The sequence below is a fragment of the Bombus fervidus genome, chromosome 12 (assembly GCF_041682495.2).
Source record: "Bombus fervidus isolate BK054 chromosome 12, iyBomFerv1, whole genome shotgun sequence".
NCBI lineage: Eukaryota > Metazoa > Arthropoda > Insecta > Hymenoptera > Apidae > Bombus > Bombus fervidus.
The window spans coordinates 6,631,774-6,652,970 of NC_091528.1; the positions used below are offsets into that span (position 1 = coordinate 6,631,774).

The window sequence follows — 21,197 nt, forward strand, 5'->3', positions numbered from 1 at the left end:
GAAGATATAAAACAATGGGTAGTTATATATTAAATTATTCTAAATGGTGCTTGAGCAAATAGTCATCATAATTTCTTCTGCATAATCAGCTAGCTATATATAAATTATATATACGCATTTTTTAATTGATTAACGTATAGATAGACGCATATAAGTATTGATACTCTATAAATAGAAACTATACACTTAAGAGTAACAATTAAAATTATACATCTATTCGCAATAGAGTCTGTATCTCGAGCAACCACAGCGATACGTTTTAATTATGCAGAGTGGAATCAATACCAGCATACTGAATTAACGCAACATGAAAATCAGAAGACATTTAACTGCAAAAACGAAAAACTTCACGGCCGTTATGTTTACGTTTCTCATTACGTCGTTTTATCTTCCACACTGGTCTTTATCGTTCATTTCTCGTTTACCGTACAGGGATATTTCTCCTCGATCTTTTCCTGTCTACTTTAAAACGCAACTTCCACCACTGTACCTTGTACAATCAAGGCATCGAACTTGAAAGCAACGTATAAGGAGAAAAAAAGATACAAATCTCTACCAAAGAGATCGCATTAGCTACGCCAACGACGTCCATCATCGACGTGATGAAATTTTTTAACAGTCCGTCTTAGGGAACTGGCTCCACGGTTCCCGCATAATCATACGCGTAATAATCTATACTCTTAGATGTAAATGTAACACGGTATAAATCACTAGTCAGCCTGTGTAACTTCTGTATCAAGGCCGTAAATACGAAAGCTTGTATATACATGTACGAATATACATGTTTCAAATCCTGTTCAGACCGACCAAGTTTCTTGAATTCAGGCGATTCAATGAATAAAGGACAAGCTTGGAAACTTGAAAGAACATTTCAAGGAGGTACACTATTTTGAAGAAGCTACGGATACAGTTTGAGAATCTTTACATAAATAACTACAAAATGAGAAATTTAGATCTTGTAATTTTTGGCAGCGCGGAGATTTCATAACGATCGGGTTAAAGATATAATTTCGAGAAAAACGTTAACAGAGGTTTCAAGATAATACATTCGTTCTAGTAACATAAGTCAGTAGTATGACGCGTTAACGCGGTATTTCGCGCACCTAACACCGTAAGAAAATTAAAAACTAGGCTTTGATTTCTGAAAGTCCAATAGTATACCCCCTGAAATCTAGCATACTACAAGTTCAGACGAGGAAAACAACTTCAAGTTGCCTGAATTCAGATAAATGCACTAATCTGAACGAAGCGTAAGCACGAGTGTAATTTCTAAGCGTTCGAGTATCACGATTCTCTGGCACTCGCAGTTATACGATTCGAACGAGAATAGCGAATCGATTCCTCTCTCGTTTCACATTTCTCGTGCATACGCTCGTCGCTTCTCATCTCTTTCGCTCGAATCCATCATCATCCGGCAATCAAACGGACGATTTGTAGGATTCGAGGTAGCCGTGGTTCGTTCCATGTTTCGGTAGCAACTAGCTGCTCCGTGTCTTCAATAGTAGGAATTATCTTGCCGGTAGTCAGGGTACCGGAAAGCCTGACGTGCCCCTGCGGTTCCATCAGACTTCAACAGAAAGAAACTGGTAGGCTTGCCATTAAACGTGTACGGGCCCTTGTCCAGGTTGTTGACCAAATCGTCCGCTGGTTTCTTGGTCGGTTTTAAATTGCCCTGCCATTGATAAATCGATGTTGGTTTCCCATTGCTCACAAAGTCCGCCGAAACGCTGTCCAGATTGGTGATTGGGCTGTCCGTTGGTTTCTTGTTCGTCTTCTTTTGCCATTGGTAGACCGACGTCGGTTTCCCGTTGCTCACAAAATCGATGGGCAGCTTGATGAACGGGTTAACGGGTTGCTGGTAGTTTGGTTTCGGCCTTCCGGGTTTCGTGTACGGGACATGCGGCCGAAGGCTGGCTGTGGAGTAAGTGGGCGGTTGCGAGATATAGCCTAAACCTGGCACGAACATGTACGGCGTGGGCGGTAACCTGATGTAAAAGATGTTGCTTTCCTCGTATCTATTCGGATCCGACATGGTTCGTTCTTCGGTATCGAAGTTATTGCTGGGATAATCGATGTCGTAGGGGACATTAGAGAATGGAAGCTGTGAAACGAGAGGATAATTGACGAAGATGGCTTTATGCTTTCGATTCTTCTTAGTTGCTTTGACTTCGTTGGATTGCTTTGAGAAACGGCCAACCTCAAGCTTGCCTTGATTATTATCTTGAATCGAGGCTAGCAATGAGGATTTCGACTCTTTCGTTCCACTGTCGGTCTTCTCTGATTGCTTTTTTGTCGACTGATTCGTCGCGTCCTTGCCGGTGACAATCCCGGGTTCCGTGGAAACTGGAACCGCATCCTTGTTCCAAGGGAACAATCGAGCGTCATTCAGGGTGTCTTGGAGCGGCACCGCTGCCGCCGATGCCACCACGCAAACCAATAAAATCGCCGAGATCTTCATGATGACTGGAAAAAACCAAACGATTTCATTGTTTTTACCTTGAACAACTAGCGCGATTTGTTGAAAAAATATGCTTACAAAGCAAATTTAATAAGAGATATTCATGGAAAATGTTTAAAAAACCATCATCACATGTTATGAAAGAGTCCACGCTCAAAGTATATATTAAAACAACATTGAAAAATGATATTCACGCAAAATATCTGAAAAATCATTTTCGCATCTGTTATTGGAAAATCTACGCTCAAAATATACGTCAGAAAACGTCTGTTCGATTCTCATTGCCAAACGATCATTCGATACAGCTATTGCAAGAAGAGGCATTGGAACTACATCGACCATTCACCAAGCATCGAGCAAAGGCACGTATAATCCGGCTTATGAGTACTTACGAGTTGCCTTATTCCCGAGCAGAGAATCTGATTAAGTTATTATCCCTGAATACTTTTTCGCTCTTAAAATATCGCGCTGAGCCTATCATACGGGCAACCTTTCCAACAGCAGATACAGCCATCAGAAACTCGCATCCTAAGAGCACGCGTTACCTCCGAATTAAACCGACTAATCGTTTATTTGGCGGGTTAACGCGACAAGCGGATGACATTAAGCATGCAAAACGCGATCCCGCTGAAAGATAGGGTGGATGCGAGCGAATCATCGGCGAACGAGCCGAAACAAATCGTCGGCTCGTCCGGTTGAAAGTGCCCGAGGACAACTCGTTTTCTCGGGAACGGTGTGCCGCAGTATGGAAGCTCTTCCTCCTTCGTTGCGCGGCACCGGCTGTTCCCCGTAATCGACATCGAATAAATCACGTAGCCCCGTGGCGGCAGTAGGGAAGCGCATATAAGCGAAAACGTAGAAAAAAACGAGACACTGGATGCGCACGCGGGGAAAGAAAACACCGCCGCGACGGGGACAAATTCCGCGCGCGTGCATTCCCCGCGTCAGGCTTTCTTCTCGCGGCGCAACCGTAGCGCGAACCGAAGGGAGAAGAACAAGAGCATCAGGAATGATAATTGAAAGCGGGTTATAAAATCGTCGAGTCACGCATTCCTGACCAGAGAAAACTCCTCGAAGACCTTGCAGAAGGTCGGACGCACGGAGAGAGAGAGAGAGAGAAACAGACAGACAGAGATGGAGATGGACCGAAACAATCCATTCAGTACGGATTTCGTAATAGGGTTTCTCGTACGCGTCGAGTGTTATTTAGTAGATAGATTTGGCTATTTGGTTTTGCTAATTCTTAATTGCTAGAGATTTGTTACAGCAATGATTTTGATTTAGCATCATGCGACTTGCTGATTGAATCGCCTCTAATTGCGAGAGTAACCGCGTAGTAGCTTCTGCCAAGTGTAGGGTCCGCTATTTCTTACCGCGATGACTCGCGAAATATCGCATGTACCGGTTGTTTATTATTTCGCCACGTTGAATCAGTCGGTATCTTCTTTCTTTTTTTCTTTTCTTTCTTTTTTCTGTTTATTAAACTATACAGGTTTTGTACGAGAGCGTGTAATCGAAGTAGCAGGGGTTGGTTAATAGTCTCGAATTAGAACGTTTTATCCTCGGTTCTGCTCTCGCGTTTCCATCTTAAACGGGTGTCGAGTCGATTGATTCTCATCTTTCATGCCGCGCCAGATGGATATTAAAATCGAGCAATTAAAGTCAAGCTCGTCGGCCCTTGTGCAACGCGGATTTATGAGCGTATAGATCGTAGAGCGGCAGCGCGATGTAATTTTCTCGGGAGATATTCAGATTCCAACGAGTATAATTAACGGTGTGACTGATCGATTTAAAGGATAATGGCGGCCCGTCAGCATTTACGATTAAGTACCGGTTGATTGTTACGCGATACCTCGTTATTACCGGCGTCGGGTTCCTTTTTCTCGAACCGCTGTTAGTAAGGTAAACCAACTACCTTTTCCCTGGCGGATGATGCAGTCAGCCTACAGAGACCTGTGTTATCCGCCAGTGGTCTTGTTTTATACCTGTCTTTCCTCTGTACACGGTGGCAACACGCTCCATCTAACTTCGCTCATCCCACCCAGGTTTTGCATAAAATTTCAATTCATCATTTCCGCGGGAACACCTCGTCCGATAGAATTTTTCCTTTTTACATATGCTCTTTTATGCGGAAAGTCCTATGACATTAGCGGTTTTCGAAGCGTCAGGTACAGGACGGAAGGATCTTCGAACTCTTGCACCTTATCCTTTCGTATCATCCTTGCCTCCTGTCCTCTTATACCATTCTTCCTACCCTTCAAAAATGTTCCAAGTGATTTAAGGAGGCCCTGGGTACTTATTTCGAAGAGTATTAAGGATTCTCGTCGATCATCGAAGATTATGACGACGAAAATACTACTAAGCCGAATTACATACAAGATTCAGACCTGTCTAAAGTCGAGGACTCTTTTGGAGACTTCAACGTCCGCGCAGGTCGTTTTTCATCGCGGCCATTTCGAGCACACCGTTATTTTGCCGAAATGAACTGCCCGAATACACAGATGCGCGTATCTTTTTACGGGCATCTTTGTCAGGAACGATACAATGTGCTCGTGACAGGAAAGATGAAACCAAAGTCTTCGCGTGCACATGTGCTCGGTGAGAACGTCCGCGGGATAAAGGTTCTTCGACATGGCGTACAGCTCGTACCTTCGTCACGTATCATTAGGACTACTCTTCGGCCTTTAACTCCTGGTATTGGATAAATTCTCTTGTAATTCTTTTTGGAATTTCGAAATAGCACGTTCACTTTATATGCTACGCTTCATTTTATATGTTAGGAATTTGTAAAGCAACGTTGCTTGGATAGCTTCTATAGCTTTAATGGGATTTATGGAACAGTCAATTATCAATTGGCCACTTTTATAATGATTAGCGATGCTTCGTTTTTTCTCCGAGTTACATTAAGGAGTTCTTAAGCTTGTGTAGTGGTAATGATATAGGATTGTACGATGACCATTATCGTACACATTTGTATTGTAGCGAAGATACAGATAGTATAGCTGAAGATGTTGGATAAATTCGAACTCTTTTTGAAGCTGCGAAATAGCACTTCCGCGCTTCACTTTATCAAGTTAAGAAATTTATAAATTGATATTGTACCGCTTAAACGGGATTTATGGAACAGGTAACTATAAAATGGCCACTTTTATAATAATTAGCGATGCTTCGTTTTTTCTTCGTGTTAAATCAACCAGTTTTTCATTTTGTACAGTTGACCATCATCGTACAGATTTGTGTGATAGTAACGATCTAAGTAGTATAGCTGTAGATGCTGGATAAATTTTCTTGGAATTCTCTTTGGAGTCTCGAAATAGCTCGTTCACGCTTCACTTTGCAATTTATAGAATGATATTGTATCGCTTCGATGGGATTTATAGAACAGGTAAAGCATAAACTGGTCACTTTGATAATGATTAGCGATGCTTCGTTTTTTCTCTAAGTTAAACGAACGATACTACTTGGATGATGTACACCCGAAGATATGCCATTTCCGCAATTTTAATGAAACTTGGAGACATCTGCACGTGCTCAGGATTTTGACCTAACCAGACGGATTCTCCTTGTTAATCGGAGGGAACTGCAGAGTTGCAAAAAGTTAGAAAGTGGTGCGGTATGTAAAGTCACCGGGTAAAGTGGGGATAAACGATGCGTTATCAGTGGTAAATGGGCGCAGATTATATGGAAGGAGGCTGATTTTATCGACTTAGTCGTGCCATTACGCGCAGTCGAGCAATTAATTTATCGCGTGAAAGATGATTTGGCATTCCTCGATATGCTGTCGTACTTTCTTTAGGAAGATCGAGCCTCTCCTCGCTGGCCATTCGCTTCTTTTTTCTGTTGCTACTTTCTCCCTAACCCTCAATTTACGTGGACGAAGAGAGAGGGAGCAATGGCGGAGTAATGGCAATCCCATCGCATTGTTGACCCGAATAATTGCATGTTAATCGCAAATGCGCTCTTTGAAGCGGAAATCAGGCCATTTTTTCCGTGGATTTTGACAAGCGAACGTGTACATGCATCCGGTGTAAGGCTCGCATCGCGGTTAAAGATAGCTGTCTAATCATTGTCTAAGTCATTAAATCTAAAATACTGCTGTGTGACTCTTAATTATTCGAGTTAATGTTGTTCATTTTTGCAGATCAGCTTGTATAGTTTTCAGATATAGTATAACGTAGTAATCGAAGTAGCTAAATGACAGAAGATCTACAATTAAATGACAGAAAGAGTTGTGTCAAAATGTACTTGTTTTTTTATGAAATTCAAAGAACTGAGTCCGAACTGCAGTATGGCGGTGAAATTCTAACCAATCCCTGCCAATTTATGTAGTTCTCCTTAATAAGACATATTATTCATTTTTCAGTGTATATACTTGGAAGTTCCATCAAATTAGAAAAAAGGAAGCACCATTGACATTTGTGTACTCTACCTTATTTAAGTATTTTTTGTAGATAAGCGACATTCTCCCTAAGTAAGGATCCTTAAGAATTTAAAAAAGTACTACCCCCATCAGCGACTCTTATAAATTTCGAAACTTAAAATTCTAATAACAAAGGGCCCTTAAGAATTTGGAAATTGAAAAAATGATTAAAATTATGACTTTTTAACGGTTAGACAGTCCTTTATAAACACTGTACGTCTCGGTGGTGCGCTGAACTTTTGTTTTACGGGTTACGGGTTATTTCTGACACTGGCTACGCGAGTTAGGGGGCTCGTCGAATGGAAATGGACATGGAAAAGTGGCATGTATGCAACTGGAAGTTGGTTCCGCGATCGAGCGCGAAAGGCAGCTTAAAAAGGAGATACTTAAGCTTTAACGGGTTTTCGAGGGAATCCATAAAGTTGGATCGCGCGTACGCCTCTCGCATTTCTCTCCTCGCGGCGATTACGCGCTCCTGTTTCGGTTTGATTTTCATCCGGTATGAATTTTCGCGCAATTTGCGAAGCTCTTAATTAGACTTCGACGGATAACGGTGGGTAATTGCAGTAAATAATTTTTAATAAACAACCGCAGCGTGTTTCTCGACGCAATTCTTCTCTTTTTTAATCGTGGCTAAGACTCGTTTAAATTGGTCAAGTAATTTGAATTATGTATAAAATATATTCATATAAGTAGGGCTGAATCAGGCTTGAATTGAAGTGAATTGGCTTCAAACAATAGATGTGTAAGATCTTCATCACACACTTGCTAAATTTTCTTATACGTATAATTTGATTAGTGAAATTTCACAAACCAGTGACAAAGTCACGAATCGGAAATTAACAGCACCAGATGGATAGATCCTCTTACATAATCAGAACAAGTTTGATACAAAACAACTGACATTTTAAGAGTACATCATACAAATTGTAAATCACTTGATACTCTACTTTGTTCAATAATTTTGAAGTTATAAATGAGAAATCTAGAATCTATATACAACTAGTCGTTTGTCTCAATTTAATAATGTTATTAATAAATCATTACGTAAGAGGGTTCTGGAATTAGTAAAAATTAATGAAATTCGCTACGCAAACACTGTTTAAAATACGTACATTTCGGGTGTCAAAAAATAATTGAGAATATCTTAACTTCACTTGTCACTTATATTTTATACTACTAGTAAAAACATTATTATCGAATTAAGAAATTTTATGAAGCTTAAAAGCACAACATAATAGAAAAACTACATTAGTTAATTCTAAAATTACCAAATCAAAATCACTACTTATATCCAGGCAAACACATAATTCCATACTCTTATTTATTTTACTCATATCACTTTAATTTTAATTAACTGTATATAAACTATTTAGGCACACGTTGAAGATTTTAAATGTTTGACATGTTAAAAGTATTAAAAACAATTTATTGTAATTACCTAACGAGAATGGTAGAAGTCGTTGCTCCGCTCTGTGGCTCGCGATAAATTCGTTGAGAATTAATCGAGTTTATTCGAACCTTCGTCAGGAGGTTCACGCGAAAGAACGACCCGTATTGTGGTCCATCATTCTCGTCTCTGTTCGCTCATGCGTTTCTAATTAGCCAATTTTACGCTACTGACTCCTAGTACGGTAAATATTCCCGCGGCGCACACATCAAACTCTGGCAGGATAGAAATTTTCATACTCTGATTCGTTTGATGCCCGAGCAAATGTGAACACATGTTGCAACAAAGTCCTTTATTGCGACTATATCGCAAATGATCCTGTTAACATGTTTTGTTCGACATAAAGAATTTATTTCTTCATTTAAAAGACCTGCCAACAAAATAATTTACCCGCGATAAAAATGTTGGGCAAAAATTCTACTCCGTTGAATGTTACGGTATTCTGTTTGTTCTTAGTAATGGTTCCGTTTCTTAACATGAGATTTTCGAATTATTTATTAACGCTTGATCCTAATCGCTACTTCTGAAAGTTAATTCAAGGGTACTCGGGTAACTATGCTATCCTGTTATAAACTACACCGTTAAAAATCGTATCGATATTTCGTTACTAGATCGCGTTACCGGAATGCAGGAATTTTATATCCGTATTTCGTTTTTAATATTAGAACTTCATAGAAATTTGATAGATTTATAGTGCTATATTTTGAGGAATGTTCGAGTAATTTTTGGTAAAAATATAATATATATATATATATTTTGCGTATGTATATCTATCATAAATATCCACAGTCTACTTATAATATAAAATAATACACAAGATAAAGTTTCTTAAATTTCTTTAACAAATATAACAAGTAAATGAAAATGAAAGCTTCTTTTCTCCTCATATTACATACTTTTTCATATTGCATTTTGATTTCTTTGGTAGAAATTTTATACTTCAAAAGATAATAGTTCTTAGGGTTAAGCAAAATCTTACAGGGAAGACTGACAATGTAAGTTAGAACCATGTAATAGGAAATCGTAGGATTAAAAGTATCGCGTTAGCGGAATTCGAAGTGTTTGCGAGGTACGAGAGGTGATAATTTAAGTATCGCCAATTTGAGCGTCATCGAAGGTCGCACGTGGCTCTTCTAACGAGCGAGTTTGCTAGACTTTCTCATAATTGCACCGGCAGTCACGAAGGCTGCAGGTGATTCTCGCGAGATCCCAATCATGTGAGTCAAGGTATTCTGACTTTACACAATGCTCCCCTCTCCTTCACGTTGTCTTACATACACGTAAACTACGATTCCGGATTTCTGAGACTCGGTCTAATTTCCTAACTGTACACGATTGTTCTTTTCGGAATGCAATCCTTCATCATCCTGCCATCAATCTATTCACGCAAAATATCCGTTAGAACGATCGGATCAACTTCTTCTGACGAGAGCATGTGTATAGAGATTCTGACGCCGATTTAATCTTTGCACAATGTGACAGAGTAAAGAAAGACTCGAGCAAAATATAGCGCTGTTAATTTCACATTTTCACAGATTGCTGTGGATTTCCTTCCATTTCTGTGGGTTTCCTTTAACTGAACGTTAACAAATAATTTTCTTTTCAACTGTATATAGGTAAATTGTAAAGTTTTACGTATGTATTGGATATATATTGTGAAAGATTTTTTCACATTGTCGTGATTCTCACTTCGCGTCTCACATTCAAGCCGGTACCGCGCACATGCCCTAAAAGCTTGTATATTCGGATCTATATCGCACGTAGCGAACCTGTTGAATGTTACCATACAAAGCAATCATTAACATCCTGACGCCAGAAATACAAGGAATCTTGAGGTTAAAGAAATAATTATTTTCTCCTTCATTTTAACCTCTTCGCTTTATTATTACACCGTAGGAGGGTTAATATCTTAATAATGCAATACTTAATATTTATTACCTATATAATAGTACATATAGTACATTTCGCAAGGAATCTCGAGTACAAGGAAATAATTATTTTCTTCTTGGTTTTTAATTCTTCGTTCTATTACACTGTAAAGGGTTGATGTCTTCTCGATAAAGATCAAGTGTTTCGTTAGAAAATATAAATTTCTATAGAAGATCTAAGGTAGGCTTTTAGGTATCTCTTTAAATTGTCAAATCATACTCTTGCCGAATATGCAAGCATGATAGAATCCAACTATCTAAAAATCATTGGATATCTAAACTCGCGATAAGATCGTTTCGGTAGATGATCCTCTAATTATACTTTGAACAGGATATTATTAAATAAACTCAAGGTATTGTCCTTCTTTTTCTGTCCGTTGTGGATAAGTACCGTAAGGAATCCCTGCTCGAAAAATTGGCTATCCTCTAACTGTAACGAGATCGTCGAACATTTCGACGATGTAATAATACAGTAGTCTCAATACACAATGAGAGCCTGGACCCGATCACGCGTTACGAAAACCGAATTAACCTCTTTCGAGACCTTAGCAGATTCCGGTTCTTTCGCCGATTTGTGTCCAACAAAAAGCCTATTTTCATCGATGATGGCTCTCCTATTATTAACGTGGACATTTACGGTGTCCAAAAAGTTAAAGGTTTAAAGAGCGAGAAATATCGATCCGATGCAGGTGTCAATTATTTGGCTGATCGGTGCATGTAAAAGGTCTCTGGTCAATAGCAACCGTTAAATCTTGTCCTATTATTATTAATTGTTTTCAATCGCATTGAAGAAGAATCATAGAAAAATTAAAACTTTGTCAGCAGTCGCTATAAATAATTTTTATACGATAAAATATTTTATATTTCTGAGAATAGAATTTTTATTCATCTTTAATGTCCGTACAATATTTTCCAAATTTTTCGACGAATTGTTTCAGAATGAAATTATTGTAAGAGTTGCGCTGGAAGAATTGTTTTACTTTAGAACCGATGATTTTGATGAATCTGGAAGAATGGAATTAGTTAATTATTCGGAAAATGTATAGAATTATATGAATGTTATTTCGATTACATTATGTTTTCATTAAAAATTTAAATTTTCCTCAATGATAGACACGTGATCAAATCAATAGACTAGAGTACCAATATCGACCATCATGATTAATCGGAAGCTAGAACAGTGGAAGTTTAGAAATAATTTGCATACCTAATTAAAAGATTCGACGTTAGAAAGTCCAGTTTTGATATAGTGTATTGATAACCTCAGTAGAGCGAGACGCAATTAAAAACAACTGGACTAACACATTCTCACTGCGCACTCGCTTCAATTAATATTTACGGCGAAAGCGTGTCGCAAAATTCAAACGATGTGATTAAAACGAACGAAGTATATACTCAGAGAAATTAACGTCTGACAGATTACCAATCACGGTGAATTTCTAATGACATCAGAAATTATGGGGAAATTATACAGAAACGAAGGATCGTCGAGATAAATTAGAAAACCAACGTGACTAAAACAAAATCACTAACGAACTCAATGAATCGATTTCTTGAAAATAAATGATTTTAGCAAGAAACGGTTGTATCTATCAATTGAATGCAAAATCAAACGGGTTTTCATGTGGCTATATATAGACTCCCCTTATCCGGTCACGTTTTCATTCAGTGGAAGACAATGAATCACATGTCGTATTTATCCGCCGTTCATAGCATTTATTCTAGAGAAAAATTCACTCTAACACATTTACTACCGAAATACTGCTCTTCAAGAAATGCATACTATTTGTTTAGAAATAAATCGAAGAAATTAAATGATATTGTTTGTTTCAACACACTGTTTATTGATTTATTTCTTTCTTTCGTACAAGTACGCATAGAAAACGTAACTGTTGCATTAGCGGCGTTACTTACAATTATATAAACCAATCAACGATATGCGAATTAATGAAAGAATATCGATGAACTTCCACGTAACTAATGCACGTTTTATCACATTGAATATTGTTTTCGGATTAACCGATCGTCCGTTTGTCCGGTTAAAGGGAGTATCCTCTAAATTACCATTGAATAAAGAGTCTTTGGACGAACACTGTCGATTGATCCTTTCATCGTCAAACCACGTAAACGCACGTCCCGTTAGAGTTGGCATAAAAATGAATGCGATTCTTCAAAATGTTGCATCACTGTAAAAAGGCAACGGTATGCTTGCAATTTGTATCGCACATGGAACGATTAATCAGAATAACATTTCGTGTATTTACCATCCTATACATCTTAACTCTCATACGGTCGTCATTTAAACTAACGTTGTGGGTCTCCATGCTTTTTTTGATCATTTACATTAAATAAAAAGAAAACATTCGAAGCAAGTATAGAGATATTAAAAATATATTATAATATTAAAAATTCATTTATCACAATAATTAAATGTCTCTCGGAAGCATATTTTTCGCAATGTGCATGTTTAAACGAGGTTTTAATATCTTTTGAAGGAAATTTATATCGTCTGCTTTTTTATAGCCTGTGAGATCCAGCCACGTTTAAACATCTCGACGAACGATCACGTTTTATTTGTTCGTTGCGAATTTCCTAGTAGTCTGATCCTCGATTAAACGTCATTTTTAATCCATTAGATCTTCAGTGCGTGTATTTCATCATCGTCATTCTAATGTCCACGCCGATTTTTTCCTATCTCTAACGATCTCGAGAATCGTTCGACCGGTGATTCACTTGCGGCTTCTTTTCTTTTCCAGAGGTTGCACAGGATAATTCTGGAATCGCAGAGTGTTTCCTCGCCGATTGCCTCCTTCTTTCCTCCTTCCTTCCTGTGAAGCACGAGCGACCGGCTCTTGGGTGTGTGCTGCCATTTGTATTCGGAATCACAAGGAAGTGAAATCTTAAACCGGTCGGATGCGTTGTTAGGCTACGGGCGTGCGAAAATTGTCCGCCCATTGTCAATCACCTCACGGACCATCGGCAAACTAGGAACAACCGATCTTCTCCTCCTACCAGATTTTTCGACGAATAAACGACAACGGAAGCCGCTTTCGAATTTTTTGATGGTTTTCGATTTACATGGCGAAAGCGGAGCGATATTTTTACAGGCAACTGGGTTAGGTCTTTTGTTCTGATTTTCCTTCTCTTGTCATGCAGACGATGCCTTTGTTATCTTGGAATCTTTTTTTTTCGAGGGTGGACATAGGATCCAAAATGACGGTCGTTGGTTCGTACGACTTTTCGAATGTTTTGTCCTTTCCAATTGAACAGTTTGTACAAAAAAGAAGTTAGCTCTAATATTTAACGTTGCATTAGAATTCTGATCTTTAAGGTATTTTATCCTGTTTACTGCTTTGCATCTGACGCCATGATAATTTTTATCATTTTCTATACGCGTGTTTTAATATTCAATATTCTAATGAGTTATTCTGATCATCTGTAACTCGATATCAATTTAGAGATAAATCGTATTTATTAGAAAAGAGAGAAAACTGTAATTTCATATACCTTCTGCTTTCATATCAGTATATAAAGGCGCAAAAGTTTATTATCGCGAGTATCAGTTGATCGTGAATATGTCGCACGTTTCAAAAAGTGACTCGATTCTGATCGATTTTAAGATTGGTGTTCGTTGACTTACTCACAGCAATTACTTCGATTTTTAAAAGAAAGCAATTGTACTTAAGAATAGAAACAATGTCGTGTTAAGTACTATTTTTTTTACAAAAGCTCGTAAGTACAATGCGTTTACGACTTCACGGTGCTCGTTGCCTCGCCATTCTCTAATTACGATCCTCCAATTATTTTCAACAGCGTTAGCGGATGTTAGAGATTGTAACGAGCGGCTATAATTCAATGGCTCCCGTTTTATAGAAGGAAAATAACGTTTGGCTGGCTGCTTAGAAATATGGTATGCTCGTAAGGTGTCGATGGTCTAGTCAACGAAATTCTTCGCGTTTTTCCCATGCCATACTCGCTGCTCGAATAACGTTCACGGTGGCTGCTCGTATCGGAATACCAATTAGTAGCGGTGATAAAGTGATCGTGATCGTCACGCGCAAGCTGCTCGAGTCGCTTTGAAAAACGTTACGTAATCATCGATCATACTTTTCTTTTATTTGTTTTCCTTTTTCCTTTTTTCATGATCTGTTTCTTTACTCTCAAGTTGATCTTCTTCAGAGAAAATTGAGACATCGTATGACATGAGTTTCATTCAAGTCTCATCTCGTACGTTGATCGACAAAGGACTCGGGTTAAATGAATCAGCGATTTGCCTTTTATACGGATATTACCATCGAACAGATTGCGTACTTCTCCGTCGGCACAGAATATATTATCTCCCGAGGAAGTAGACGGCGTCTGATTTAATCGCCATTGAATATTTAGAGGCGAGCTCCTGCGATTGTCGCTTAACGATCCTTCATATTAATCCACTAAGGACCAAGGTTGCATTGGTTGCAACATTTTATTTGTAATTTCTTTTTAGCCAATTCACATTACTGAACTCTATTGAACTCTGTTGAACTCTATCGAACTTATATTGTAATTATAAGAAGGAAGTCCAAGAATTTGCTCGATATTTTTCTATTACTTCTACTTCCGTCTAGATTCTAGATCCTCCACCTTTATGAAATTCGAAAAAATTGAAGTATTTTATAGCGCAATAAAAAGCAATATCTCTCTTCACATTATGGAATTTCCTTTTGTACCTGTGATTCTTAGATCAGAGATTCTACAGCTTCTGCATTGCTACTGCTATTATTCTGTATTTTTTTCTTACTTTTTCTTTCTCTTATTTTCTTTTTATCTTGGCGAAATAATATTAACTTACTTTATTTGTGTTTTTTTCCTAATGCTACTTTTACACGTTACACGTTATTTCGTATTGTCCAGTCCTGAATGAATCAAAGAAATAACATCGCGCGTGAAGGAGAGGAAGATAAATGAGGTCTTCTCGTATCGTAGAATTTCCGTACGGTTTCTCTGAAATGGTCGTGGTACTCGTGGAAGTTCCAAAAATTACGAACATTCCCTCTTAACTCGAGCAACGAAACCTGTGTCCGGCGTTTCTCTACACGGCTTTTCAATTAGTCATTAATCCTTACGCGGTTGAATGTAAATGGGACCGTTATACCATCTTCTCGAGTGCAGACTAATTTATACTGTTGGTAGAATGGATAAACGATACAGAGCGGGAAGTTGGTGCAGAAGCAACCTGCTACATTTTTGCATTCTTTTTTTGATGATTGATGAGGTCTGAAAAATTCCGCGGGAATTTCATAAATTTTACATCATGACACCTTTGATTTTTCTGAATTCGTAAAGGTTAAAACGAATAGATTGGACCTTGGCCAAGGAAGCGGTAACCCATTGGTCGTCTCATACATTTCAATTAGCGGTCAGCTATTTCATAAGCGCCACTGGCGTGCAAGATAATCGGCACGTCTCGATGAACAGACCACCGCGTTACGTACATTTACCGCGGCATCGCGTTTGAGTGTAGCGGTCTTCATACTTCATGATCAAGCGAGATTTTATATTAAAAGATCGAGCAAATGATATATGGTGATGGTTAATCGTTAAGACAATTATATATACGATTTATTATCTATCGGAATTTATTTATTTAAAATTCAGTGTTTATCTTTTTAATATTAAAGATTTCTACTAATTTATGACCATTTATAAGGATTATATCAGATGAATAAATAAATTGTAATAACTAGGTATCTTTGGGCGTGCGTCTTATTTAAGATAAATTAAAGTATAAAACCACTGCAAAGCAGTTGTCAAGATTCATAAAACGGATGGGTCACCGATTTTTCCAAAATGAATGAAATTTCAATTCATTGGCCGAATTCCATATGGATAGTATTGTTAAATGCCGTCAGTGGTACTGAAGATCAGTTTCTTCAAATTTGTACCTGGCAAAACTGCCTAACCTCTGTGAATCTACTAAAGGTTCCTTTTGATAGGAACCTTTGAATTTTCTGGTAGACCAGCCTGATCTACAGACAATATCCAACCCTTATTACTAGTATCTATAATTTGTCACCTCGTGGATATGGAAAAATTTTCCAGAAAGAAGATCCTAATAATGGAGGAAATTCAAAGAACATCCCAAATTGGAACAATAACAAATAACGAAGAACCAGTAGTGAAGATCAACGCAAGAGTACCAAAGGAGAAATTTCAACGATGAAAAAAAGACATGGCACAAAGATGATAAAGAATAAGTTCTTAAAGATAAAAAGAAGTTTGGAAAAAGGGACTAAAAGGAATATAGAGAAAAGAAGTATTGCAAGGACATAAGAATTATAATAGAAGGACAAATAGCAACATAAGGAATCAGAAAGGAGACAAACAAATAAGGAATAGAGTCGAGTTGAGGCAATAAAGAGAAGAAACATAGTGCATAAACACAAAAAAATCTAGGAATAAAAAGACACAATACAAAGACACAAAAAAGTTCGGACAATAAAAAATAGACTCGCTAATATGACATAGAAAAGGAATAAGAAGAAGAAAAATGACAGGGCACGAGGACATCAAAGAAGTAAGAGAGATTACTCAAAGACACCAAGAAAAGAACGTTAGAATGTAATAAGGCTAAAAAATGGATTCCAATGATAAGAAGGTGTACATAGCGTTAGACGTCAACGGTTACTATCTAACATAGCAGCTTGAGGTGTGATTGGAATACTCATTAGTACACGCCATGTAACCAAACTACCGGTATATCAAGTTTTCAAGAAGTTTATACCGCCCCATTTTACTCGCTGCTTGGATCTTTGGAATTCAAGAAAACGTCGGACAGTTAGGTCTAGCCTGACTGAATCGTAAAACTATTCTTTCGTTAACTGCATCGGGACTCGAGAGAGAAAGTAATAGATCTGGAGCTTGTATAACATCACGTAACAACCTATATTTCGTCGGAGAACCGTATACTGTAATAATAGTAACATGTCGTAAGTATAACATTTTGAAAAATTACGGTCTTAACTATTTTCATGCTGGAAGCGTTTTGTGCGCACAATTTGCATTCATTCTGTTCTCGGCGGCTGTTTAATTAGAAATACACGCGAAGCTTAAAAACTAGAGAGACCGTTCAAGACCATCGATTCTACCGGTCATTTTCCTATCACGTAATGCTCACAAAAATGATAGTCTCGTCGGCTTCATAAATTCGTTTGGACGATATCGTTTCCGCGTAACACGTGTAGAAGCGGTTGTTGAGTCGATACTTTTCGTGTCACATCGTAATTTAATCGACGATTTTATCGGTCGGTGCGCGAACAACCTATTTCTAGACTTCGGTAATATCACGATCTTAATTACGAAAAGCTCGGACGATTCCCGCGGCTGTAATCCCGTCCCATTACCGTTCGGTTGATGCATTCGTCGATCGAGTTACGTTTCAATGTGCGCGAACTGGTTCCGCTAACTCCCGTGGATAACTTTAGACATCGACGTCATTAATGTTAGACTGGAAAGCACTTTCCGTGACGCACAAGTAGCGCAAAACGAAGAAGAGAGTCGCCTTGGCGAGCGAACGAACGTCCTTGCCATCAAAGTCCACTCGATAAAGCTAAATCGCCCGCAAAACTATCTACCGTTTCGACCATATACGTACGCGTTCAAGTAATACTTCAGTGACAGAATATGATTCAAATTTCACAAAGATGTTTTTTAAAAGAAACGTTTTCCAAGAATTGTCGAACGACAGTTAGACGAGCACGTGAAATGGCTTGCATTACCGGATCGTGCACGATTTTACAACTGTTATTCGGACCTTATCTCCACATTCACATCGTTGACGAAATTCCACCTTTCAAAACCAGTGCTTGATGCGATCTACAGGAAAAGAGATTACTGGGTTTTCAGGGCAAAAATTTTATTCGAAGACTGCATGAAACTAATTCTTAAACTCCATTGGATAGATTTATCAATCTACTGGATTGTATGACGAAGTACATTTTGTTAGAAAGGCTTAAAGTCGATGCAAAAAGTATTTTCACATTTTTTATCAGGTTCTACATATTATTCATGTAGTATGCAATTTTTTTAATCACATGAAAGTACTTTTGTAGCGACTGTAGATCTTTCACAGATAGAATGCAATATTGACGTGAAAAGATGCAGCTAACAGAATATCTTCAACCAAGTTCAACTGATTGGCCTACAAAAGTGAAATGGATTGACGGTATAGACCATATTTCCTCGGAAAGTTCGATGAACCATATTCTGTTCTCAAATATATGGAACCCTTAGTAACGATGAACACACAATGTTATGCAGTCTAAATCATAAATAGAATCATAAAAGTCCAAATCATAAAATAAAATACACCTAGTAATCTAGTACATTGTTGAGATAGCGAATATAATCTGGCATCGAGCATTAGGCCTTAGGCTATGACTACAATGGATACGTGTTCTAATAAATACAGGTGCAAAGATGATAAATCACATACTCTGTCTTTTATAGAGGAGCAATTTTAAAATTCAATGTGTCGTCAATCAATTCTATATGAAACCTATCTTTTCACTTATTTTGGGATTAAATACGTGTTTTTGTTAGCTTTTTGAAAATTGGAAAGATATTAATAACATTACAGTTATGCAGATCAACATTAGTTAAATTAAACTAACATAACAGCCAAACTAATATTCGTTTCTTACAAAACATTATCAGATTTATCAGCTATTTTAAAAAGGCCTATCCTCTGTCGGATGATCCCCTGCTTCGTCAAAAATTGTCAAAATACTTCTGCTGAGCCACCAAATGACATAAAACTCAGAAAACCAACACAATTGGATTTATTGTGTTCCCCGTACGCGCTGTTTGTATAGATTCTCACGAGTACAAGCATTTCTTCAGACATATTTCGTTAGTTCGTCAAAGCACGAATTCGCGTAACAACAACCCTAACCCAGTAGACAAAAGAGCCACCATCTTGTCTCCGATCGAGTCAATAATGTCAATCTATTGAAAAAGCCTATCGTTCTTTTTTCCATCCAACGTGGGATCATAAACGATGCGCCGTGTGCATCGCGATGTCCACGCTCGATTATCGAACTCCGATTATGGTAATCGTGCGCACAGTGCTTAATGCTCAGGCCGCGTCTCTGGGGAATTTTTAGAAAATAAACAGAGAGGAAACGTTTCCTGAAGGAGCTCGTGTAAGGAAGCTCGAGGCCGAGCGCCAACGTACTCGAAAGATGCGCCAACCCCCCGTCATCTTCTGCTTCTTGTAACCTCTTCTTGTCCCGAAGCGCGTCTCGCGGATGCTCAGCTCACGGGATCCTCGTGTAACATTGTGGCAACAAGGAAGTCGCTGTTGCAGTCTCTGAGAATTACCGTTTCGCGATAACGTCCTCGAATCTCGAGTGGTGGCAACATATCCACCCAAACGAAACGCAGAAATACACGGTGAACAGTAAATCGAGCCGGTGTGCGAACGCGCGGCGTTAACTTCCGATAATCGCGGAAACTTTAACGGAACGGATAACGAGCGTGGTAAAACTGCAACGATTTAACGATCTCCGGTGGCGATTAAACGGCGCGGCTACGCGTATTGTACACTCTCTTTTGTGTTTTCATTGTTTACGATCTGAAATTACAAAGTGCGCTTTGTAAACGCATCGAAGAAGAATGTTTTAATAATAATTGAGAGATGAGATGGGATTGCGCGATTTTGTTGAGAAAAATTAAACGTCGCGGTCGATGGAAACTGTTATAATTTTCTTATACCACCTGAAACGATTCTTTTAAATTATAATGTTGTAAATCTTCAATGTTCTCAACGAACTGTTATAAGTTTACTATTATTATCAAGACAGATAACATAGTATTTCCGTTTCCTAGATTGATCTTTCTATTTTTAACCATGGTATTTCATTTAACTGTAATTAAATTCGATCGAATTGTGGAAGGTTAGTAGATGTTAATAGCTGTTGGCATATACTCGATGACTAACGATTTCGATAATTATTCTATCCTTCCTTTAAGAAGACTCAAAGTCGTCTCTCCTCCGGGAGGAAATCGTGACCTTCGACTTACGTAAACGAACGCTGTTTGGCCCAACGAGTCCTTCTACGTATTCGCGCCGTATCGCGTTGAGCAATTACTGTCGAGCAAAGTTTGTTCACACTACCCACCTCGTTTGCCTTTGGAAGAACAGCGGGATCCACGGAATAGTGTTTGATCTATAGAGGTTCGATCTCTCGTGTCTCTTGGAGGTATTTCTGGAAAGTGCACCCGTGAACGATCACCAACGCGGTCGCGATCTCATAGGTCTCGCGCATCGAACGAACTTTTATCCCGATCGAAAGCTTCCTTTCAACGCTATCAAACCTTTTCTCCTTTCTTTTTATTAATTTTTCTTCCGGATTTTCGTCTTTCTTGCCTTCACACTCGATCGTTAGTTTTGGTCACTGGCTACTTTTGGCCGCGTTTTACAAGTTCACCGACTCCGTGAATCGCGATCTGCTATCAGAATGAAGGCTTTTCTTAAGGCCGTCTCGTACTTATGTCGCTGCCCCCACTATGGGGCAACGCGCCGCGAGCACTCCTCAAGCTCTTCAGCTTGTCGGGGCCCGAACAACGATGCCCCCCTCTGAACATAGAAAAGGAAATACGTGCCAGAATGGACGGCACACTTTCGTTCGTTCTTTCGTTCGTTCGCCATCGCTTTTTCGACGGTTCACTCTTCCTCCTCCTGAGGCTACATCACGTTACGGTCTTTGCTCCTCGACGATAGGTACTTTCGTTCGGCGACGAAATTTCATTTGGCAAAATTGCAACGTTTGTTCACTCGACGTTACTTAACTTTTAGCCCTTAACTTTTGCTTTAACCCCTACATTCTTTTGCAAATGTGGATAAAAAGAAGCTAACACCTCCGCATGCAAAATCAAATAATTTTCTAGATACTATCTTCC

The 21,197-nt window shown here is 38.6% G+C and overlaps 1 protein-coding gene across 1 annotated transcript; it reads right to left on the minus strand.

The window, feature by feature from the left end:
- Positions 1–636: 636 nt before the first annotated feature.
- LOC139992644 (uncharacterized) lies at positions 637–20,765 on the minus strand. Its single transcript, XM_072013671.1, has 2 exons — positions 20,417–20,765; positions 637–2,463 (listed from the first exon to the last, which is right to left on the minus strand). The coding sequence occupies exon 2, from the start codon at positions 2,456–2,458 to the stop codon at positions 1,496–1,498; it is 963 nt and encodes a 320-aa protein (XP_071869772.1). The 5' UTR covers positions 2,459–2,463; positions 20,417–20,765; the 3' UTR covers positions 637–1,495.
- Between the last annotated feature and the right edge of the window lie 432 nt (positions 20,766–21,197).